The following is a 20,240-nucleotide window of genomic DNA, read 5'->3' as shown; positions in this document are numbered from 1 at the left end:
AGCCCGGCTATGTCAACACAGCGAGGAGAAGCCGCTCACGTAGATATTACTCCTCTATTTACACAGTGCTGCTATGTTAATGTCATACATTGCTCATTTAATACAGACTTCTTATGTGAACAAGCTCCATAAACATTTAAAAAAAAGCAGATTTAGTTCCACACAGAAGTGAATATATCGCAGGCTACAGCTGGGGAATAAAAACTACATTTTCCCTTTGGATCAGCAAAAGAAGATCTGGCTTTTAACTGCACACCCAAAAATTCCTGTCCCGCTGCTCTGTGCACCCACAGCCTGCCAGCAGATTAACACAGTGAAACTGAAACTTTTCCTGCAAGATCCAAAACACACACACATGCAGACTGTGTGTGTGGAGGAGGTGGGGGGGTACTAACATGAAGCCCCATTATATCATTGTGTGAGCCCTGAATCAAAGAGAGGGGAGGGGGTGAAGGGGAGGGGGAGACGGCGGATGAATTAAAGGCATGCGTAAAGGAGGTGAGAGGATGATGCTCTCTCTCTCTCTCTCCACCGTGCATCCCGTCTATTACTCCTCAAGTGTCTGTTTCCCACACCAGACAAGGTTAACAAGCCGCGCTGGTGTCTGCGTCGGCTGGAAAACGGGGAGGGGTGGGAGGTGGAGGTGGAGGGGTGAGGTGCTGCAACTATACAGCCGTGTTGATGATGCAGACAGGCTACAGTCCCCTTAAATATATCCCCAACCACATCCCACTCCCTCTTCAATAACCACCGATGCATTGTGCACCACGCAACCGTACACCGGAATAAGCCCAAATACACCACGAGGTGGAAAACCATCCTTTTTTTTTTTTTTTTTTTTTTTAGATGCACAATAAATTACAGCCTGACGAGGGAGAGAGGGAGAGAGAGAGAGAGAAAAAAACTCCAGTGCGCACTAATCCGGTTGGCAACGCGCCTTCAGTATAAAGACAATCTATAAAGAATAGTTTTAATGGTGGATGCGGACGCTGAGCAAACGCAGCGAGGCAAAGTGATGTGGAATAAAACAAATGGTAGCACGAGCATCCATACCTTTCTCTCCATCACTATGCGCTCTTTTTTTTTTTTTTTTTTTTTTTTTTTTTTTTAGGGCTACTCAACAACAGGAACTGTAGGATGCGTCTCTGTGGAGGTGTCCGGTCCGGCGTCTCGCGGAGCTTCCCCGTACACTCCTCAACTTCCTCGCGGCTTTAAGACAGCGGCGTCTCTCCTATCACTTCCCCATTACTGGACAGCTAGGCGACTTATTAGTAGCTACTGGCCTGTGGGACGCCGAGCCGGGGATGAAGCCAGAGCCAGGATTGGTGAAGCCTTGTTCGGGAGGGAGCAGGAGCGCAGGCGCGGTCCCTGCTGGAGAGTCGATATAATGAAAAATTACCAGCGGTAGGGAGTGTCATCAAATTATCCTCGGGAGCAGGGTTTTTATTTGGGGGGGAGGTATGCCGATGTATTCTTTAACAAAAGAAGCGTCACATTATAACAACAGGTTATTATTACATGTAAACACTGCGACAACAAAGAGTGGTGTTGTTTTATTTGATTTTAGGCCTCGATGATGTACTGAATAAAACCCGTTTACAGCAGCTCCTCCAGCTCCCTAACGAAATGAACCGAGGCACTCTCATAAAGCACCCTTTATATTGGCTGAGTAAGTTGAAACCGTGAACCCTTAAATTAATAATTTAATGATGCTTCATAGCGGCCAATACCAACCAAAGACAACTTTTGGCTGCAAAGGAACATCTATTTATTGATTTACAACATTATAGTATACAATTTGTCATCCAACTAAGATATATGTCTAAGTCAAGCTGTTTATATCTGTATTGTTCTGTAAATATAAGTATATTGAGCGCTGCTGGGAACTGGATTCTGTTTTATTTGTATGTGTCAACAAACTTGGACAAAAAAAAACAAGGAAATTATGAATGCTTTTGGCATAAATACCACATTTAAGGGATTTTATAATCTGCCAATCCGAATTCTGTTTAAGGAGTTATAACCAATCTATAAAGAATTAGTAAATTATATATTAACCTTATAAAAATGTGATATTACGTGAGAGCATGACGAGCATGTCAAATTATATTTTATATATTATATTGTTGTTCCCTACTAATGCTTTTTTCAGAAGTGTTCCATATTCAAATCTAATCTCTAAGAACAAAGGGTGCATGTCTTATACTTTACAAATTCATGACTTGTGATTATTAAAATTGACTGGAATCGAAATCTTAAACCTACATTAAAATGAGCAAAAATGCTGTATAATATGAGAGATTTAGAAGGATTTGTAGACATATCAATTCTAGGTGAACTTAATCCAATGTCCTTGCAAAAATAAAGCACAAAAGATTAAAAAATCTTAAAGACTTTACTCTTCACCTTTATATTAAGTCTCTTAAAATCAGCCAAAGTGAACAAACTCTGTATAAGGAGACAAAGTATAGGTGTCAAGTCAGTGCAGGACAGTCCTCAGGTCTATGTCAGCATATTTGTGTCTCAAATCTGAGTCAGCAGCTGAACTCTTTTCACCTCTCAGGCTGCAGACCGAACCGGGCCATCAGCTAGAGAACAGGTTCAAAACGGTCCAGTATCATCCCCCGTTCACACGTCCTTGAAACGTCCTCACCTACAAATCCGGGGGAAGTTTTCAGAAAGCGCAGCAGATAATCTGGGTCATAGCCGCAATTCGAAACAAAGCTTTCCATCCGCAGTGCAGCCCACTCCTACCCACCCACAAACCATCGGCAGAGGTTTACTACAGTAGCCTTGGCTCAACACCAGCAGAAAGAACAAAAGGCATCCCATAGCTGAAAATGTTTTCTGGCATCCTGTCTGAGCTCCCGGTGCTCAATCTGAAGATAAATCTACCTTTATGAGAAAACTTTATGAGTGATTGAATATTGTAGCCGATGCATTAAATCCACATCAACGATTGCGTGCTTTGAGTTGGGTTCAACGAGGGGCCGGTCGCAGACCAAGGAGACAAAGAAAACCCTCCAAAGCTTTTCAAAATGGTCCGTGCAAAGCTCAATCAACTTTAATCAACATCTGAAGATCAAGGGAAATGCTCAGCACTCATTCAATTCATCCTTCTAGATCAAACAAGTGGATGTCCCTTAACATTTGATTATGAAGCCACAGGATTTTTTATTGATATTTGATGAACACAAATGAATCAGGCTTTTTATGGCAGATGTGTTTATGAATGGATCCTGAGGTTTACTCGTCTATTTTGGCCTCATTTTTAGTCCTGGACATCAAAATAATCTATCACAGGCTCTTCTTTAACCATCTTCGACCAGGTGCCTCCGCTAACGGCCCTGGGAGGAGAATAGAGAGGGAGAGGAGTCATGAGCACACAGTGAAATCTGAACATGAACCATAAAGGGTCACAGCCCAAGTGAGAGGACTTACTTGCTGCTGTGCTGTTTGATATGAGCGATGGGAGGAGGGGCCCTCGCAGCCGATTCTCGCTCTATCAGCGACGTCAGGGTTGAGTTTGGACAGGCGGCCTTCCCTCTGAGAAATGAGCGAAAATACACAAATTCAACGGGCGACACTTTTACGCGTTACCAAGGAATACAGGCTGCGTGTAAAGTCTTACTTGTGGGCCGTGATGACCACGTTGCGTTTGGGCTCGCTGTCGTAGCTCACGCTCTCCACAGTGTAGACCTCAGCGAGCTCGTGGATGATCTTGCGGTGTTCTCTGTTCATGGGTGGGAAACAGTGGCTCCTCTTTGGCTGTTTCCCCTGTAGAAACCAGGAAACGTGTGTCCATTATACTGGAAAAGCATTCGCAAAGCCTCGCTGATCTGCTACCCTCCAGTGACATTTACGTGTTGTCAGAAATGTATTCCAGCATTCACGCAATAACCTCCGTTTGGAAAACTAGAAACCCACACAGAAAGGGCAAACGCTGGAAATTAAGTCAGTAATGTTGCAGCAACTTGAAGATGAAATACGATTCAAGCTTTCCTATGCGGACCGAGGCAGTGCTCTCGTGATTCATTGTTCCAAGGAGAGATTCAGCTGGTTATAAACTTTACATTTTCACATTCAAAACCAAAGCAGCAGTGATCTTGACAGCATCGTGCCCGATGGCCTAAATGCATGCAACAAAGCTGAAAAAGAGCATGCAGACTATTTTTCTAACTGCCCCACGAGGCAACTACTAATTTAGCCTGGCTTGTTACTAAAGAGGCTTCGCCGTCCTTTCAGAAACCTACAAGGAACCACAGCTGGTTCCGTCCTGCAAGTCCAATGGAGAGCTCAAAAATAAACAACTAGGTCAGAATAACGTATACAATAAGACGGCTAGCTTTAGCCAGCTAAAAGTGTAGCTTTTCCCCCCTAAACTGACAGCAGCCCATGCAAATGTTTAGGGTGAACTTTTGTTCAGATACAGAGGAAAGAGTACATTAACTGTGGTTTGAATACAGAAGTCATGGAATGATTGGAGCAGCTGCACTTCATGCAGAAGCCGAGGCAATTCGTTGCTCGTTTTTTATTTCATCAGACATCTGTGGAGCGTTGTAACGTTCTGTCTTGCTCGCTCATTTCCTCAATAACAGTGTACAATAAAAATCAGTGGGAAGCATCTGCATTCCATGGTGCCAATAGGGATTGGATTAATGAGGAACTAATTTCATAAAATTATGGAGCACAACCCCTTAATTATCCCAAATTAAAGGGGTCGTGGCACTTGTCGTTGTGTGAATGCAAAATCAGGAGGTGCTTTTTTTTTTTTAAATGCAAGCTGCGGACTCCTGACTCAGCCACTAGAGGGAGCACAAGAGGTGACCCAAACTGTCATTACCATACTGGCACAAGGGATTCCTTGTATCATCCTACCTTATTAGCAAGCTCAACAAGATTCTTGATCTCCTCTTCTACCTCTGTGACAAATTTCAGGTCTTTTCTGAAAGAGAGGAGGAACAGAAGACCATCTGTATTTTGTCTCGGCAGTGGGAAGATTAACCAGCTGGCTCAATTGATGAATGGCCATTAATAAATGCAGAAAAACAGACCGAAGGGTAAAAGACAGACCTGGCATCCTCTTTGAGGCTGTCACTGTATACAGAAGTAGAGCGGGCGTTGAAGGGGTCGGAGGATAGGTCTATCTGCAACGCCTCCGCTAAACGCCTGTTTCTCTCCAAAGTAGCACACTCTTGATCACATTCGAGCCTGGGAAAACAAAGCAAACCATTTAAACAGACTACGTAGGCAGATTATACATCAAATCCTTAAGTTGGATCCCGATTTGCTCCTCATTTGTTTCAACTTGCTGTTCTAAAAAAGGAGTCTTATGAAACAGATACTGCCGAGTGGATGCTGCAGCAGCTGTAATCCATTAAATGCATTACCTTTGATTGATTTGTTTAAATATTGATGCACAAACACAAAGCAATCCCTCACGGTGAACAGGAAATCGATTTCTTTGCAGAAGAATATTTAAATAATGTTTCTTTATAGATTAGAAGAAAATGCACCGTGCCACGCCTCGCAACTGGACTAAAATGACCGTTAAGAAAAATGCTCCTTCTCCTCAAACGCATTACATCAACAGCTTTGACCACAACTCTTCATCATCGGTCTCCTCCGTCACTCTACCTGGTCTGTTTCAGCTCCTTCTTAGTGAGGAACGGGCCGATGTCCATCGAGTCACCAAGCTGCATGTCAGACAGTTTAGTGGCCATGGCGATGGCAGCATATCTGCAACGTATGGAGGATTGTGGGACGTTTCAGTCACTTTATATTATAATTTTAACCAGCTGAATCCAGAAACGGTCAAACTGACCTCTGATATGAACTGGCTGCGTCTGTGCAGGCCACCATTTCCTTTCTCCGGCCACAATCGCACTGCAGAGCGACCTGTGAAAAATGATAAAGCATTAATCTGCCACACATGTAAAACATATGAGGGAATAGACTCCAGTGTGTTGCAATAGGCTTTTGTAAGCAGACAAATATGTTCCTTCTTTGAGAGTTTGATGCTGCTTGTGTGAGGAATTCCTGCAGCTGTGAAAGGTCTCATTGTTTGCTGAGCTTTTGACTTTGGAGGACTGCCACCGAAATGTTATTATTTCATCCAAGTTAACCATTTATGACAGTTACACACTATTACAGCCGATTTCCTCAAGCCACGTGTAGCTAAAAGGAACAGAAATAATACACAGCTGCACTGTTCAACACAACCTTTAACAATTAGGGGATTTGACATCCATAAAAAAACCCTTTTCATCGGGGTAATAAGTTATTAAATGGAGGAGAAACTTTCCAGGGTGGGAAAACATGCCTAAACTCCCCATGAATCCGAGCCTGGATGTAACAACGACCATCTGCACAAACTTTGTAACCCGTATTTCAGCTACTGGAAGTCCAGCTGTTCTCAGTGGGCAGTGTGCGGTACCTTGGCAGTGCAGGTGGTGCGTGGGCAGCTGCTGCCTTTATGACAGGGAGCGGAGCACGGGTGGCCACAGTCTGGACGAGGCAGCGCGCAGGGCTGCTGACAGCTGCCTCCTGCCAAGCACTCGTTCCGGTGGCAGATCCGTCTGCAGCGGTGCATTTCACATGGCAGCGTTTTATTACACGTCAGGCCGCAAGAAATGTCCTGCAGGTGACACGGGATGTTGCTGCGTTGCTGTCGGCCGAGAAAAAACACAAAAAAAAACAGTGTCACCTCAAATCACAGGAATATAAATGAGAAACTAATTCGGCAGCTCAGGAGACGTTACCTCGTGGTTTCCCATGCACCATTTCTGAGTGAGGTACGTGCACGGTGGACACTTCTCATCACTGTGGCAGTTGTGAAACACTGAATGAGAGATACATGTTAGGGTTCTCATTTACCGTTTATTTCTGCGGTGTGAACGTACTCTCACCTGGGTGGCTGCACTCGTGTCTTCTCGTACACATGTTTTTGCACTCTGGTGGCTTCGTGCCACAGGGGATTGGCGGGTACAAGACGGTGAGGCCACAGTGACACGCCAGCTCATCAAAACCTACAAACAGAAGGAGTCATAGGACACCACATAGGACATGAGCTGTGTGGCAACATTAATGCCAGACCTAACACCACAAATGTCAAACAAAATTATGTAAAAACAAATAATTATGCTTTTTGGAATGGCAGACTAACTATATGGTACTTCTAAGACTTGGCTCATAAACACAAAGCTGCTAGACTGCAGAGGACGCCTGCGGAACTCACTGGATTGCCAGCAGGGTTCACAGTTTCCACGGTGACAAGGCTCGTGGCAGCGGTGAAGGCCGCAGCTGAGCTTGTAGCCGCAGATCAGGAGGCACTTGTGCTCCACAGTCTGGAAGGACGGACAGAAACCAGTGACACCACCTCATATCATCGAACGCTCTACCGATAAGGTTCATTGCCATTTTGAATAACTGTAGACCTTGAATTGAACACTTTTATCAGATCTGTGCTGCAAGCTGAAATACTTATTTGTGTCGCCTCCAGATCTGTCCAGCTTGCATGAAAAGCTCACATAAGAGAGACTTCTTTTTTATGTGGCTGACTTCTAAATGGCATTCGACTTGTACAGTTTTACTCAAATAAACCGGAAATAAAGCACCACATTTTTGCACAGTTTGAGTTTTTGTTTTTAAGATTTAAAATCATTAAAGTATCATAAATAAAAATGTACAACACAAGCATCGTCTCAGCTCTTTTGTCATTTTCAACATCAGTTAGTTTCATTCCTATCCCTAAACTACATTGACGCAGAGTCGCTGAATACTCACCACACAACACAGCTCGCCGCACTTGTGTCGACCACAGGAGCGTTTCTTGTTGCAGCGCTTCTCACAGGTGAAGACAAGCTCTTCTGGAACAGGAGTCAGAAGTTAGATACATACAGAGTACAACGTAGGTGGTGATCTCATATTTGTGTAATTCGTTTAAATCTCACCTTCTTTTTGGATTGTTGCACATGGGACCTCCTGAAAACACAGGATTCTCTTTTTTATTTCCTTGATATCACAAACAAAGCATAACAACAACACTGGTGTTTCCGCCTACCTTCGTCTTGGCGCCACATCTGCATCTGATGGTCGAGGTCAGGGAGCAGGGCCCACAGCTGTCCTCATGGCACAGCTTCTCACACAGATGGATGATGTCTGAAGTAACACAAGTTCTTTAAGATCCGACAGTCTGTTGTATGCAAGCTGGACCTAATCCTGTCTGAACAAGTCTTCCTTACCGCTGGAGCCACAGGCCAAGGGTTTGTTGCACGACTTCCCACAGGAGGGGATGGCATCAGAGCAAGTCCGCCGCTCAGGGTAACCCAGCTCCAGGAGTTTGGCGAGTGGCGTCTGACCGCAGGGACACGTCTTCACCAGGCTCGGGGAGAGCGGGCACGGCTGGCATGGGCCGCGGTGGCACTGCTGTTGGCACCGGTGAGCCTCGCAGTTAAGCATCCTGAATGGAGGAGAGTGAGCGTCAGGCAACGGTGGGAATGACAGCTTCGTTGTTAACGGAGGATGGGCATCATTGGTGCCGCGAGGTCAGACTTACTTCCCACATAATTTTTGACAGGAGAAATGTCCCGAACCATCAAATCCATCTTTGTCTGTGCCACACAGGACTTGACGCGGGGTAACGCCACAGTAGCACGCTGAAGAAAAATTAAAAACACAGCAGAAACTTATAATGAGTCCACCAATTCTCCAAGATTAAAAAACAACTGCTGGACAAATTTGTGGGAGTATTTACGGAGCTGACAAAGTGAGACTCACCCTGCTGGACTTGCAGCTGGCAGGGTTGGCACGCCCCGCTATGGCACACTTGGGTGCAGGTGTGTTTAGCACAGTTGAGTAAGGCACCGCACACCGTGTCACACTTGAGCACTGTACCCAGGCCACAGCGCATTGGTTGACTGCAAAGATAGAGTCCTACAGATAAGAAACCAGTCTCTTTGGATAACACTTAAATAGACAATGAGCGGATATGCATAGATAAGATACACAGATGTAAACATCATTCAAATTCAAGTACCTGGTCTTCCCGCAGATGCAGGATTTTGTTATGAAGGCAGGACATTGTGGACAAGGTCCAGGATGACATAAACTGAAGGGGGACAGAAAATCTTGTTCACAAATAGTCTGGAGAATTTAAATACACTGTATTATTTAAATAATCTTCTATTAAATACATGCAAAATCTGTATAACATTGTTATTATCAATGTGAACGCAAAATCATAGTAATTTTTCTACATATTTTCCAGATTTACTTTTTGCTGTGTAATTTTCTTCAATTCCCAGCTACGATAAAATCACAGATTTTTAGATTTCATCTGATAATCATCAACTTCACAACATCCAAAACATTAATTCCCTGAAAACACCCGAGAAAAACACCATCATGACACGTTTTTTCTTGCGATTTCAAGGCTCACATGTTACAGGGGTGGTGGCAGTCCAATCCGCTCCTTTTCTTCCCACACATGTCACCACAGCTGTGGGGAATCTCACTGCGCTGCCACTCTGGGTTTGTCACTTTACCTGTCAATCAAATGTGGAACAAAAAGGAGTCATGACCTTGTTTCACTGACCTTCGGTGACAGTCTTGATCGGTTATGGGACTAAAAATGGGGGACGAGAAATAAATGACTATTGATGACATTTGTTTAATGGCATGAATGAAAAGGTACTCACCACAGAAGCAGGTGTAGGAGGTCGGTTGTTTCAGTGCAACATTCTGGCAGGCCGGACAACGCCAACCTTCAGCCGATTCTGAAAAACAGCTTTATTTCAGTATAAATATTTTTGAGATACATTGTCCATAAACAGAACAGCAGTTTCCCACTGGCCTCAGACTTGCAATGCAACACAACAGACTGCTGATGCAGTAGGAACTCGCTGTAAAGCCTGAGAGCTGTTTTTTTGTTAATGGGGCCACAGTGACTATTGTCCATCTACACCACAGTATTATAGTACATTACAGTTGCTGAGGACCTGTGGTTTTGTTGCCTCACAGAGACAACCATACTGAATGAAATGTGAGGCAATAATACACAAAGCGTTTAGTAAAGATCCAGATGTTGCTTAAAATCTGTACCGTCTGCCTGTGAGGCCGGGGATCGAGCCCACTTCTTAATGCAGTTCAGGTGGAAGACGTGGAAGCAGCTCAGGCAGCTCCACACCGGGGACATGCACCTGATGACATCACAGCAAACCATGCACTCGTACTTCTCCTCAGACAGCTGCTCAATCAGACACCCTGTGGAGGGAAGAGATCAGAGGTTCAGGGGAAACGAGCTGCCAAAGGATGGTTGTGGCTGATTTACCTTGACGCCCTGTAATATTAAAAACTGTAGTAAGAAATAGGGATGGGCGATATGGACTAAAAAATGTATCACGATAATTTCTGGCATTTATCCTGGTAACGATAAAAGTGACGATAAAATACCAATTCACCTGTACTGTAAAACTGTAATGACTCAGATCAAACAAGTCTGAAATGTGAGAACAGATTCAACATTTATTCAAACTAAGGCACAAGTTAGCATCAGTTGGCAGTTAGCTTATAAAATCACAAACAACTTAAAATAAAACCTGATAAATTAAGAAACTCGTCTGGAGGCAACAGCTGTTCAAACTCCAATCACTCGCGATGTAATGGACTGTGAGGCTAATATACGGCTCAGTCGCTCGGCTACTCCACATGTCTGTGGTTGAGGCAAAAAACTCCACTGTAGACAGCGTTGTTTGTAAGCCATCACGGCACTCATCATACATCTTAGGCAGGGCTGTCTTGGAAAAATACTTCCTCGAGGGCATGTTGTATCTAGCGTCGATTTTATGAATCATTCGCCTGAATCCTTCCTTCTCCACAGTTTGGAGTGGCAACATGTCTTTAGCCAGGCAAAACGCCACTGCCTCCGTTAATTCTTTCCATCGTTTGCTTTGCTTATCATATGGTATGGAATGAGCAAATGCGTCGCCAATTTTCGCCTGGCTAAGAGTTTTCTTACCGGAGGCTTTGGCTTAAGTTGACGCTGTCGCTTTTGCTGCATCTGTGCGCATTTTCGCATCGCTCTCAGCTCCGCCTTCCGCCATGTTTGTTATTGTTCTTCACGTGAGCCGAGAGATCAGGTCTACAGGCAGAAGGCAGGTGCCTGTCACGTGAGTTGGGCTGCGAGTGCGTGGTCGCATACAACGTCATCAAACGAGAGTAAATCTGAATACAATAAAGTTGGGGGGGGGGAAAAGTCATCAACCGGAATTTATCGTTATTACCGCGAGATGACAAATTCTTACCGTGCTGAAATTTTTTGACGGTATATCGCAAACGGTAAAATATCGCCCATTCCTAGTAAGAAAGTAACTTTAAATAAAACAAAAACCTATGACCAACTCTTTGGTTTCTGTATAGGAGTTTACTGGAGTTCCAGTCTAACCTGTCTGCGTCTCCTTGCTCTCTGGCACCTTGTCCCAGTTCCTCTGGCCTGGCCTGCTGTTCTGATGATGTGTCCTTCTCCCCCCTCTGGCCTGAAGGGGAGTGTGTCGTCCCGAGCCTCGTCCAGCTTTATAGGCAGGATCCTGAGATGGTCTGCCATGGCGAGAGTCATCTTGGACACCGGCCCCCCTCTCTGAGCCTGTTTCCTCTTGAGTTGGTGGTTTTGGTGGTTTGATGGGTCCTTGCCGTCGCTTCGGCTCCATTTGTTTTCTCTGGTGGTCATCATATTGAGATGCTGGACCTGTCCTGCTCCTCTGATTTCTTTCCCTGATGTCTGATGTGGGGTTTTCTCCTTTGATTTCATTTAACCTCTGACCCTCTACTGCAGTGTTGTTCTCCTTTAAGCGACTACTTTTTTCATTTTGTTGTCCTCTCCTCTGCTCCTGGCTATACTTCCTGGGTTTTTTAGCCCGGGCATCCAGATCTTCATTAGTTTGATCAAAATTCCTGCCTGCATCGTCTCGTCGCCAGCTGGGTCCTTCAGGTCCATCATCCATGGGATGTGCCCTGGAGTGAAAACCACCTGCACCTCTATTGTTACCACGATATGGACCAATGTCACCTCCAGGTCTTTGCCAACTGGAGCTGGAGCCACCAAAATTGCCATTTACATTTCTATTGCCATCTCTCCTCCCTCTACCTCTGCCGCGCCTTCTGGCTCCATCCTCGCCTTGGTAGTGAGCATACTGATGCAATGCTTGATTTACATTTTCATGGCTAAACGGGGGGTTAACGCCTTGATCAAAGTGTCCATAGTATTGAGAAGGATCATAACTATTCAGGTTCCTGTCATTGTTGTATCTGGACCGGCCTCTGCTGGATTTGTGCTGATATTGTTTTTGTTGTGACGCATTTGGATTGAGGTCGGGTGGGTCTGCAAACAGAAAATAGCACCAATGAATGCCTTTGTTTGTAAGATGACCTCATACAAATACACGTGCCACAAAACCGGTCAATTCCTGTCCTTTTATTAGTCTATAATCAATCTTACAATACCAGAGCACAGAATCACGTATTACAACTGTCATAATCTAGTATGACCAACAACTATTTCTTATGTAGCCAGCAGTTGAACTATGTTACCCAATAGGTTCGCTAGTGGCTAGCTAGCAATCACAGTGTCATATATTACAACACACACTGACCGGCTACTTACATGTTTATTAGCTCCGCGGTCACATAAAGATAACTCCTGCTACTGTGACTCAGGTTAGGTGTAATGTCGGATTTCAAAGTTCAACCTCAACTATTAAAGGCTAACGATAACTAAAATATAGTTAAAAGAAAATAAACGGCTCAGTCAGCTTGGCTAATGTTAGCTGAAAGTTAATATCAGCTAACGTTAGCCACGCTACGAAACTAGCTAGCTTACCACATAAAGAGTTTGAGTAAAACTAGTTACTAGCGTTGTTGAGCGAGTTCGTTGTTTTGGAGAGCAAGGACTTGTTTGTATGACTGCGTTATTTAGACCGCGTGTGAATGTTATTTACCTGAGGAGCCTTCAGCCATTCAGCAACTCCGGTTGTTGCTTCTTCCCAACGCCACAACTTTGAAGACAACGAGGCTGTTGAATGAGATGACAAGCGCCCCCCTGGTACTCGACTATATCCACGTTTTCACACGAGTTCCGACTGTTACAACGTCAGAAGAACTCCCCCCGGAAAGCAGCAATAATCTCCTCCTGCCGTCAACTCACTTTATCAACACTAGCTTAAAGCTAACACAAGCTACATTAAGCTAGCGAGAATCAAAACTTGAACTTCCTGTCAGTATTTTCAAAGTAAAACGGAAACCGAATTTAATTAATACGACCTTTCAGAAAATAATCCCCCCCATAGAGAACCCTATCTGATAACACTGTGGGTTCAAAAACATCGTTCGGAACATAAGGATCCAAGCTTGCAGTTATAATAATATTTTGTAATTTTCTGAGACAACCCATTCGAGGCATAAAAAAGACATTTGACAGAACATACTATTAATAAACTACCACAAGGTGGCGCTGCACGTATGGATTGAGAGGCTTCTCCAACTGTTAAGGGAGGGGGGACTAGTAAGGTTTTTAAGATGACATGTCATAGTTTGGATAATGTATTCACTTTTCTATGGTAATTGTTTAAAAAGTGCATATTTCAAAACCAGTAGGCTGTGCTTTTAGTAAATTGCATATGATTTTTATAAGATATATAACTTTGGGATGACCAACTGAAACAACTTCAAATGGTTAGGAGAAGGTCATGACCTCTCTGTTGGGAATAAATCTCATTGTCTCTAAGATATTGTAGATATTATGACACACAGCCTTGGAGTTGGATTTTTTTTTTGTAAAGGAAGAAGCTTATGTTACTTTGTGTCAGATATGTTTTTGTGTTATACATAATTCACTTTGCCTTACATTTTACAACATTTTTTGTTTCTGCGTGGCTGTATCTGGCTGCAAACCTGCTAGAATGCCTAACAGATGATTACCAACTGTTAATTTGGTTATTATAATAAACGTTACTTTGCATGTTATTGCTTTTGAAGGGAGCTATAGATTCAACTGACAATATAAAGGTAGGCTTCTATTCTAATGACGCACAGGGCTGTACATATTCTGCTAAATTTCGCTTCTGAACAAACGAAACAATAATGCTTCCCCCCTGTAAATCGTTTTTTTCTTTCTCTGTGGCGGGCCTACGGTCGGATAGAGCTCTGGCAGTCATGGATTCCAGATCACGCACGCGCAGAGTGGCTCCTCGGCCCCGTCAACCAGGCGAAGTCGGTGGGAGGAGAGTTGCGTTAAGCTACCACCAATGGGAACAAAATATCGGGAAATGGATCATTTTGTTTCAAAATAAAATAGTAAAAGTATATCGTGGTTAGCCTTCTGCTGTTTTGTTGCAAAAACTGCTGTAACCGTGCATTACGATAACAACTTGATTAGGTTTCACCATAGAATTTAACTTCATATAACCCAATAATTATAATATCATAGCTAAAATTAACTTACAATACATGTTTAAGATATACAACCTTCCTGTGTACACATGTAGCATATAGCAATGAATTACATTTAGGGCATTTTCAATTAATCCACTTTGGTGCTGTGGTGCAAAGAATCTGACAGCAGCACAAGAATGTTTTTAATGAAACTATTTTGTGTCATATTCACTCAAGTTTTAACACAATTGCCATTAAACCACGCATCTTGGGCAAAACTACCAAAACATTTTAAAAAGATGGTGGCTATTTTAGGTGGCATTATAGTAAAACTCCTGCAATATATTTTCAGACATATACGTGTATTGATCTGCTATTTATGACAGTTACATTCAAATAACATCCAAAGTTCATTTTGGGATTTAAAAAAAAAGAAAAAAAAGAGAGAAGTCATCCTGTGCTTTTATTTTGAAAACCCTGATAGGAAATCGCATCCTACCTTCCGGCTGGCTTGACACTAGCTCGCTGAGAAGCTCGAGCGCGGCCGAGCAGGAGAGAGTGGCAGCGAATGTGTCTGCGGCAGCGTTTACCGTTAAAAAAACACCAACTACGGCCGAAGAAGAGTGGACCAAACCCCGCCGCAGTGAGAGACGACCTCGGCAGAGCATGGACTATGATAAATCCTGAACGGAGGCTGGTAACGGCGGGCTGTTTTGACGACAGGCGGTTTATTGAACATCTGTAGAGCATAATGAGGGCATCCGCTATTCTTTACGGTGTTTTTTCCTCCGCGGTTTAGTTAGACTCGGAGTGACACTATTTATAAATGCGTCGCTTTTAGACATCCTCTCGAGGAAGAAGAAAAAAAAGGCACACCGAGGGGACAGTCTGAAGATATTTAGTTAATTCCCTCCTCCCATGGCCCCCGGGGAACAGTGAAGTCATTTGAGAAGTCACCGGAGAAGAAGACACGTCTTAATCATCTCCGCAGTTTAACAGTTTCGCGAGGAAAATCGTCTCGCGCCCCCCCCCCCCCCCAACCCCCCCGCTTTCCAACGGCTTGCACCAGACTCCCCCCGCTTTTTCCTTTAGTTTTAGATCTTACATGGTTTTGTCTTTCTGAGCATTCATCGCCGACCCTCCCCGTGGGCTTCCCCCCCCCCCCTTTAGCTGAAGGATGCCGGATCAAATATCGGTGTCCGAGTTTCTCTCGGAGACGACAGAGGATTACAATTCCCCGACAACATCCAGCTTCACCACCCGACTGCAGAGCTGCAGGAACACCGTGAACGTGCTGGAGGAGGTAAGGCCACGGTGTCAGCCTTGTTGTCTGCGTGATGGATGGATGGATGATTGAAGACGCCGGAGTAAACACAACCAAACAGACTAGATTATAAGATTTAAAACATACATTTTAAAGCAAACACAACAGCTTTTTTTTTTTTTTTTTGCATGGTGGAATGCAATTTATATATTTTAGCATTAAAAAAAAAAAAAAATTCCCATTCCCATCCGAGGTCCATTGATTATTGTGTTAGAAAATACAAATATTTGCACCTGTTGAGCTGCAGAGCATTTGATGCAGAGCAGGTGAACACCCGTTATACGTGCTCGTGAATCTGCAGCTCTATCTTTCCAGATATGTAGAGTAATAGAGTAATAATAGGGGGGGGGGGGGGCTTTGGTGGTGTAGGGAATAGGAGGATGTGCACTCGGGCCTGCAGCTCTCTGTGTTCACTATTACATAACTCAGCTTCAGAGCATGCTGCTAGGATGTAGCTCTCTCCCTCTCTTTCTGATTGTGTGTGTGTGTGTGTGTGTGAGAGAGAGAGAGAGAGAGAGAGACCTCTAGTCACACTGGCAGTCAAGTCAGGATTTAACCATTTCAGGATTATGGAGTCTCCCCACATACGCCAGATTGCATCCAGAAATGATAGATTTGTTCTCAAGGGGATATACTATATTGCACCAAAGCCACACTCTATGATGCAGTGTTTACCTTTGATTATGTGATGGGGGGTGGGGGGTGGGGGGGGGTGTAATCAGTCCAGGCCGGTGGGTACTGTGCGTGTTTCCTACTTCCCCACCCCCACCATCACCATCGTCCTCCATTGGCATCCTTCCTGCTATGATTAAATGGAGCATCAAACCGGAGGAGCGCGCACCTTTCGCTGTTGTCCGTCGACGCCGGGAACGTGGCCTCGTTTCCCACTTTAAAACGCATTGAATTACTTCAGACTCCCAGTATTTAAGTGGAACGTGTCGTGGAAAGCAGAAACCGTGACTGCGGTCCATTGTGATAAAATAACTGTACAGATCACGTGTAAACATTAGGACGAGCAGGGCAGTAACTAGATATGTTTGTTTAAAGGACGAACAAAAAAACACAGGTTTCTGTGCTATCTGTTACTTCCATCTCAGTCTTTTAAAAGCGTATTATATCGGGACAATAAAGAAGACGAAAAATGACCGGTGTTTATCCTCCAGCCGGAGCACACTTTTGTGTGTGTGTGCTGACTGCAACGAGGAAAAGGCTCGCATCATGAATCACCTCTTTGGCTCTGTGCCTCCCAAGCCAGAGACTGCAGCAGCACAAACGAAAAACATCTGTTAGAGAGGGCCGCCATGTGCGCTTGGGCTTCAGTAGCCGCTCTGGAATTTTTTGTTGCAGAGATCACATGACAAGGGACGACCATTATGCTGGTACCAAAAGAGGCAGCAACGTGCTCTTCAGCGCTGAAACAAAGGCGAGATGCCCCCTGAAACATGTGGGCCGGGGATCGTCGGGTAACTCAAGCTGGGATCCACCCATCAGGCGGAGGCTGTGGCAAACACACAAGCAGCAGGCAGCCAGCCTAAAGCCACGAGCACTGTTGGAATAGTGTCTGTTTAATAAAATTAGCTACCCCGTTTGATCCCCGCTTAGACACGTAAAGGGCTCGCTTGCATCATACACCCAGAGCTGCTGCAGTGAAGCAAAACGGCCTTCGTCGTCACTTTGCCCGAAGAGGAGCGTGTTAAACTCAAACTTAAACCATTCACCCACCCCCCCCTTTTTTTCTCTCTCCCAGTCATTTCCTTGGTATGTTGACGAGGTAAATTATGCAACGGGACGGCTTGAATATTTAATGCTGTAACTTGAGGGGCTGAATTGACCTGCAGGATGGTCGTCATCCTCTGAGGCATCTGGGGCCGCAAAGAAAGACGTCGCCGCGGCGTCACATCGTCGCGATTCATCAATCTTTGATCGCTGCGTAATGACATAAAGATATCGATGACTGCCCCGGCTTCCACCCTGGAACTTTCCTCTCCCTGTGGCGGCAGCAGTGCACACAGGGGTGTTTACTGTTTGCACTCGGATCAGTGCTGCAATATGGAAAACAATGGAGGGATAAGGTCTTAAAAATAACCTTTCTGGCCCCGCCGTCTTGACACACAGGAGATGGGGGCATTGTGTGTGTGTGTGTGTGGGTGGCAGACGGGAAGCTTCCTTGGAATGTGGCGTGGGTTTTATTTTGGTGTCATCTTTGGTGCTAGTAGGCAGTCATCGTTGTGGTGGAGTTTTTTTTTCCACTGCGTTTCCCAGAAATCAGTGTTTTTTTATTCCATTGGTGAAGTCGGAGGGAAGTTCTATGGTAGTCATCCTTTGTTCATCCAGATTCCAAAGATGAAAGCTGCAACTACAAACAAGTAATGTCATTATGGTTTGTTCAGATTAGCGGTAAATGTCCTCCCATATTCCATGAACTCACATCTTTTGAATTAGTTATCGGAGGTATTCAGTTAGCAGTGTTGTGACTCAGTGAAAAGTCCTTGGAGCGTAGAAATATTTGGTATTTCTGATCTGCTAGCGACGGAGCATAAGGATGATGCTTTTTGGCAGTTTATATCTTAACAGCCTCAAACTGCATTGCCGTCAAATTTTGTTTGTTAAATCTTGCTCCTAGCACTTAATGTCTCATAACCTATTTGGCAGATTTCCATGAAATTCGCCGGAGCGTAGTTAGGCTATCAAGGGGAAAACACTTTTTTGGGTTTTATGACCCCTCTGACCTTTTCTTGAGTTCTACCCCCAGGGCAAACTCAATATTTTAAGCACCTCATCCACAGTGAAAATCCTACAAAAAAAGGGAAGATTGAATGTTTTAGTATGTAGTTTGTGACATCTGAGACTTTTGTATTGACTTGTGTCTTCTTGAACGTTGCGCCCCGAGCAGCATCTGCTTTTTATCGTCTCTGGTTACCTGGCAGCTTCTAACGGTTAACCCCAAATTGTCACTGAATAACTTTCTGCAAACATCATGGCCATGAATGATCTCTGTAGTCGTGGAGGTTGCTGATAATGTACAACCACTTTTATTCTTTTAATTCTAAAAACACACCATGATATACAATTTGCCTTTAGAACTTACTATATGGTACTAAAGTTACCTTTACAGGATGCATTGCTGTTTATTTTATTATATTTAGTATAATGAGTGTATTTTTAGCTATCCGCGATCATGATCATGACTTAGCAACACAATGAATTAGAGCTGGAATGATTAGTTGTATAATTGATTAGCTTGATGGAAAATGAATAGGCAACCATCACGTAATTATTAAAGTTATTATTTTTAGCAAAACTATCCACCGTTCTTGAGGTGCAGATTCTTAGATGTTGCCTTTCTTGGGTTTATATCAGTGTAAAGTGAATATTTTTGTTTGTTCGGACAAAACAAGACATTTTTCAGTACTTTCTGACACCGACGGACTTTATGGTTAATCAAGAATAACCAGCGGATTAATTCATAATAAAAAGAGTTAGTTGCAAGCCTACAATAAATGTGAAGTCTTCAAAAACACAAACTCATTTTGCGCGTTTGTCATATTTAATCTGATTGTTCTCCCAACAAAAATGTACAGTACATGAGTAACCATTTCATATTGACACAAATAATCAGTCCATCTCTAGTTTGTTGCAAATATAACACGTAGAAACTCATCTTTTTTTCTGAAAGAGAAGAAGAACAAACACAATAGCGAGCAGAGCAGCAGAGAACAACAGACCTGACATTTGCTTGCATGAAAATGTCACAGGTTATTACTCTGAACACTCTCCCGCTTTCACTGATATGAGTTAATATTAGCACTTGTTATTCCCCCGGGGGGGGCATGTATTCTCTCCCTTTCTACCCCACAGATGGTACTTTGCGTCATTGGGTTTGCTTTCTTAAACCACATAGAGCCGTAGCAGCGATACAAGGGAAACCCTCACTGCATTGGCATTCCTTTGAGCGAGCCTCTCACACCACATCACATGGGCTGCACCAGGAGACATGTTGACTTTTCACAGTCATTCTATTCAAGCATGACTGGGCTTGACCCAATAAGCAGAGGTCTTTTATATTTTTTGATTTTATATAACAACCTTTTCAGTCACGGCATTTGAGACACTCCAGAGGGTTTGATGCTATCCTGTACTTGTGGGGGGGGGGGATGAATGAAAGAGGAGTTTTATTCCTTTTTAGTCATCGCCTGAAGTCGTCAAAGAGTAATTTAAAGTTGACAAAAGAGCTAGTTTATAAAATGCCCTGTAACAGACCCATTTTTGTGAATTTAAGGGGGGATAGCAGGTCAACAGTGTAGGCCGCGTAGTATTGTTTGAAAGCTGGAAACCTGCAGATTAATTTGAGATGCAGCTCAACGCTGTGTCGTATCGCATATGAGAGACATCGGAGAAAGAAGAACGGGGACGGGGAGGAAGTGAGACTCAGCAAGGGGAGATGGCTGACTGTTGTGCCCACATCTGTAGCCCCATGGCTCCATCGTGGGAT

General features: G+C 44.0%; 3 protein-coding genes across 7 annotated transcripts in view; 1 reads left to right on the top strand and 2 right to left on the bottom strand.

Moving 5' to 3' along the window:
* smarcd3b (SWI/SNF related BAF chromatin remodeling complex subunit D3b) overlaps nucleotides 1-1,431 on the bottom strand; it is a 34,488-nt gene extending 33,057 nt beyond the window's left edge. Inside the window, exon 1 of the mRNA XM_084033583.1 lies at nucleotides 1,054-1,431. Within this exon, the coding sequence (XP_083889709.1) occupies nucleotides 1,054-1,065 (12 nt within the window). The 5' untranslated portion in view covers nucleotides 1,066-1,431. The remainder of the gene's footprint in view (nucleotides 1-1,053) is intronic.
* Nucleotides 1,432-3,149: 1,718 nt separating this feature from the next.
* Nucleotides 3,150-13,237, bottom strand: nfx1 (nuclear transcription factor, X-box binding 1). Of its 2 annotated transcripts, none has more exons than XM_084034241.1 (23): nucleotides 12,993-13,237; nucleotides 11,444-12,376; nucleotides 10,102-10,263; nucleotides 9,699-9,776; nucleotides 9,440-9,545; nucleotides 9,038-9,109; nucleotides 8,779-8,918; nucleotides 8,558-8,657; nucleotides 8,244-8,461; nucleotides 8,063-8,160; nucleotides 7,953-7,983; nucleotides 7,786-7,868; nucleotides 7,238-7,346; nucleotides 6,909-7,028; nucleotides 6,762-6,841; nucleotides 6,437-6,667; nucleotides 5,825-5,898; nucleotides 5,638-5,739; nucleotides 5,074-5,211; nucleotides 4,879-4,945; nucleotides 3,632-3,777; nucleotides 3,442-3,546; nucleotides 3,150-3,347 (listed from the first exon to the last, which is right to left on the bottom strand). In XM_084034241.1, the coding sequence occupies exons 1-23, from the start codon at nucleotides 13,009-13,011 to the stop codon at nucleotides 3,272-3,274; spliced, it is 3,288 nt and encodes a 1,095-aa protein (XP_083890367.1). In that variant the 5' UTR covers nucleotides 13,012-13,237; the 3' UTR covers nucleotides 3,150-3,271. The 2 variants fall into 2 exon arrangements, with proteins under 2 accessions (XP_083890367.1, XP_083890368.1); XM_084034242.1 differs by having other exon boundaries at nucleotides 7,786-7,865.
* Nucleotides 13,238-14,955: 1,718 nt separating this feature from the next.
* asap1b (ArfGAP with SH3 domain, ankyrin repeat and PH domain 1b) overlaps nucleotides 14,956-20,240 on the top strand; it is a 47,403-nt gene continuing 42,118 nt past the window's right edge. For 3 of the 4 annotated variants that reach the window (XM_084033472.1, XM_084033470.1, XM_084033471.1), the window contains exon 1: nucleotides 14,957-15,727. In XM_084033472.1, the coding sequence (XP_083889598.1) occupies nucleotides 15,602-15,727 (126 nt within the window). In that variant the 5' untranslated portion in view covers nucleotides 14,957-15,601. Of the gene's footprint in view, nucleotides 15,728-20,240 lie in introns of all 4 variants that reach the window. The other variant, XM_084033469.1, reaches the window with a different exon arrangement.

The sequence above is a fragment of the Eutrigla gurnardus genome, assembly GCF_963514095.1.
Source record: "Eutrigla gurnardus genome assembly, chromosome: 18".
Lineage (NCBI taxonomy): Eukaryota > Metazoa > Chordata > Actinopteri > Perciformes > Triglidae > Eutrigla > Eutrigla gurnardus.
The sequence above is the reverse complement of the archived record's forward strand: the minus strand, read 5'-3'. Positions and strand labels throughout refer to the sequence as shown.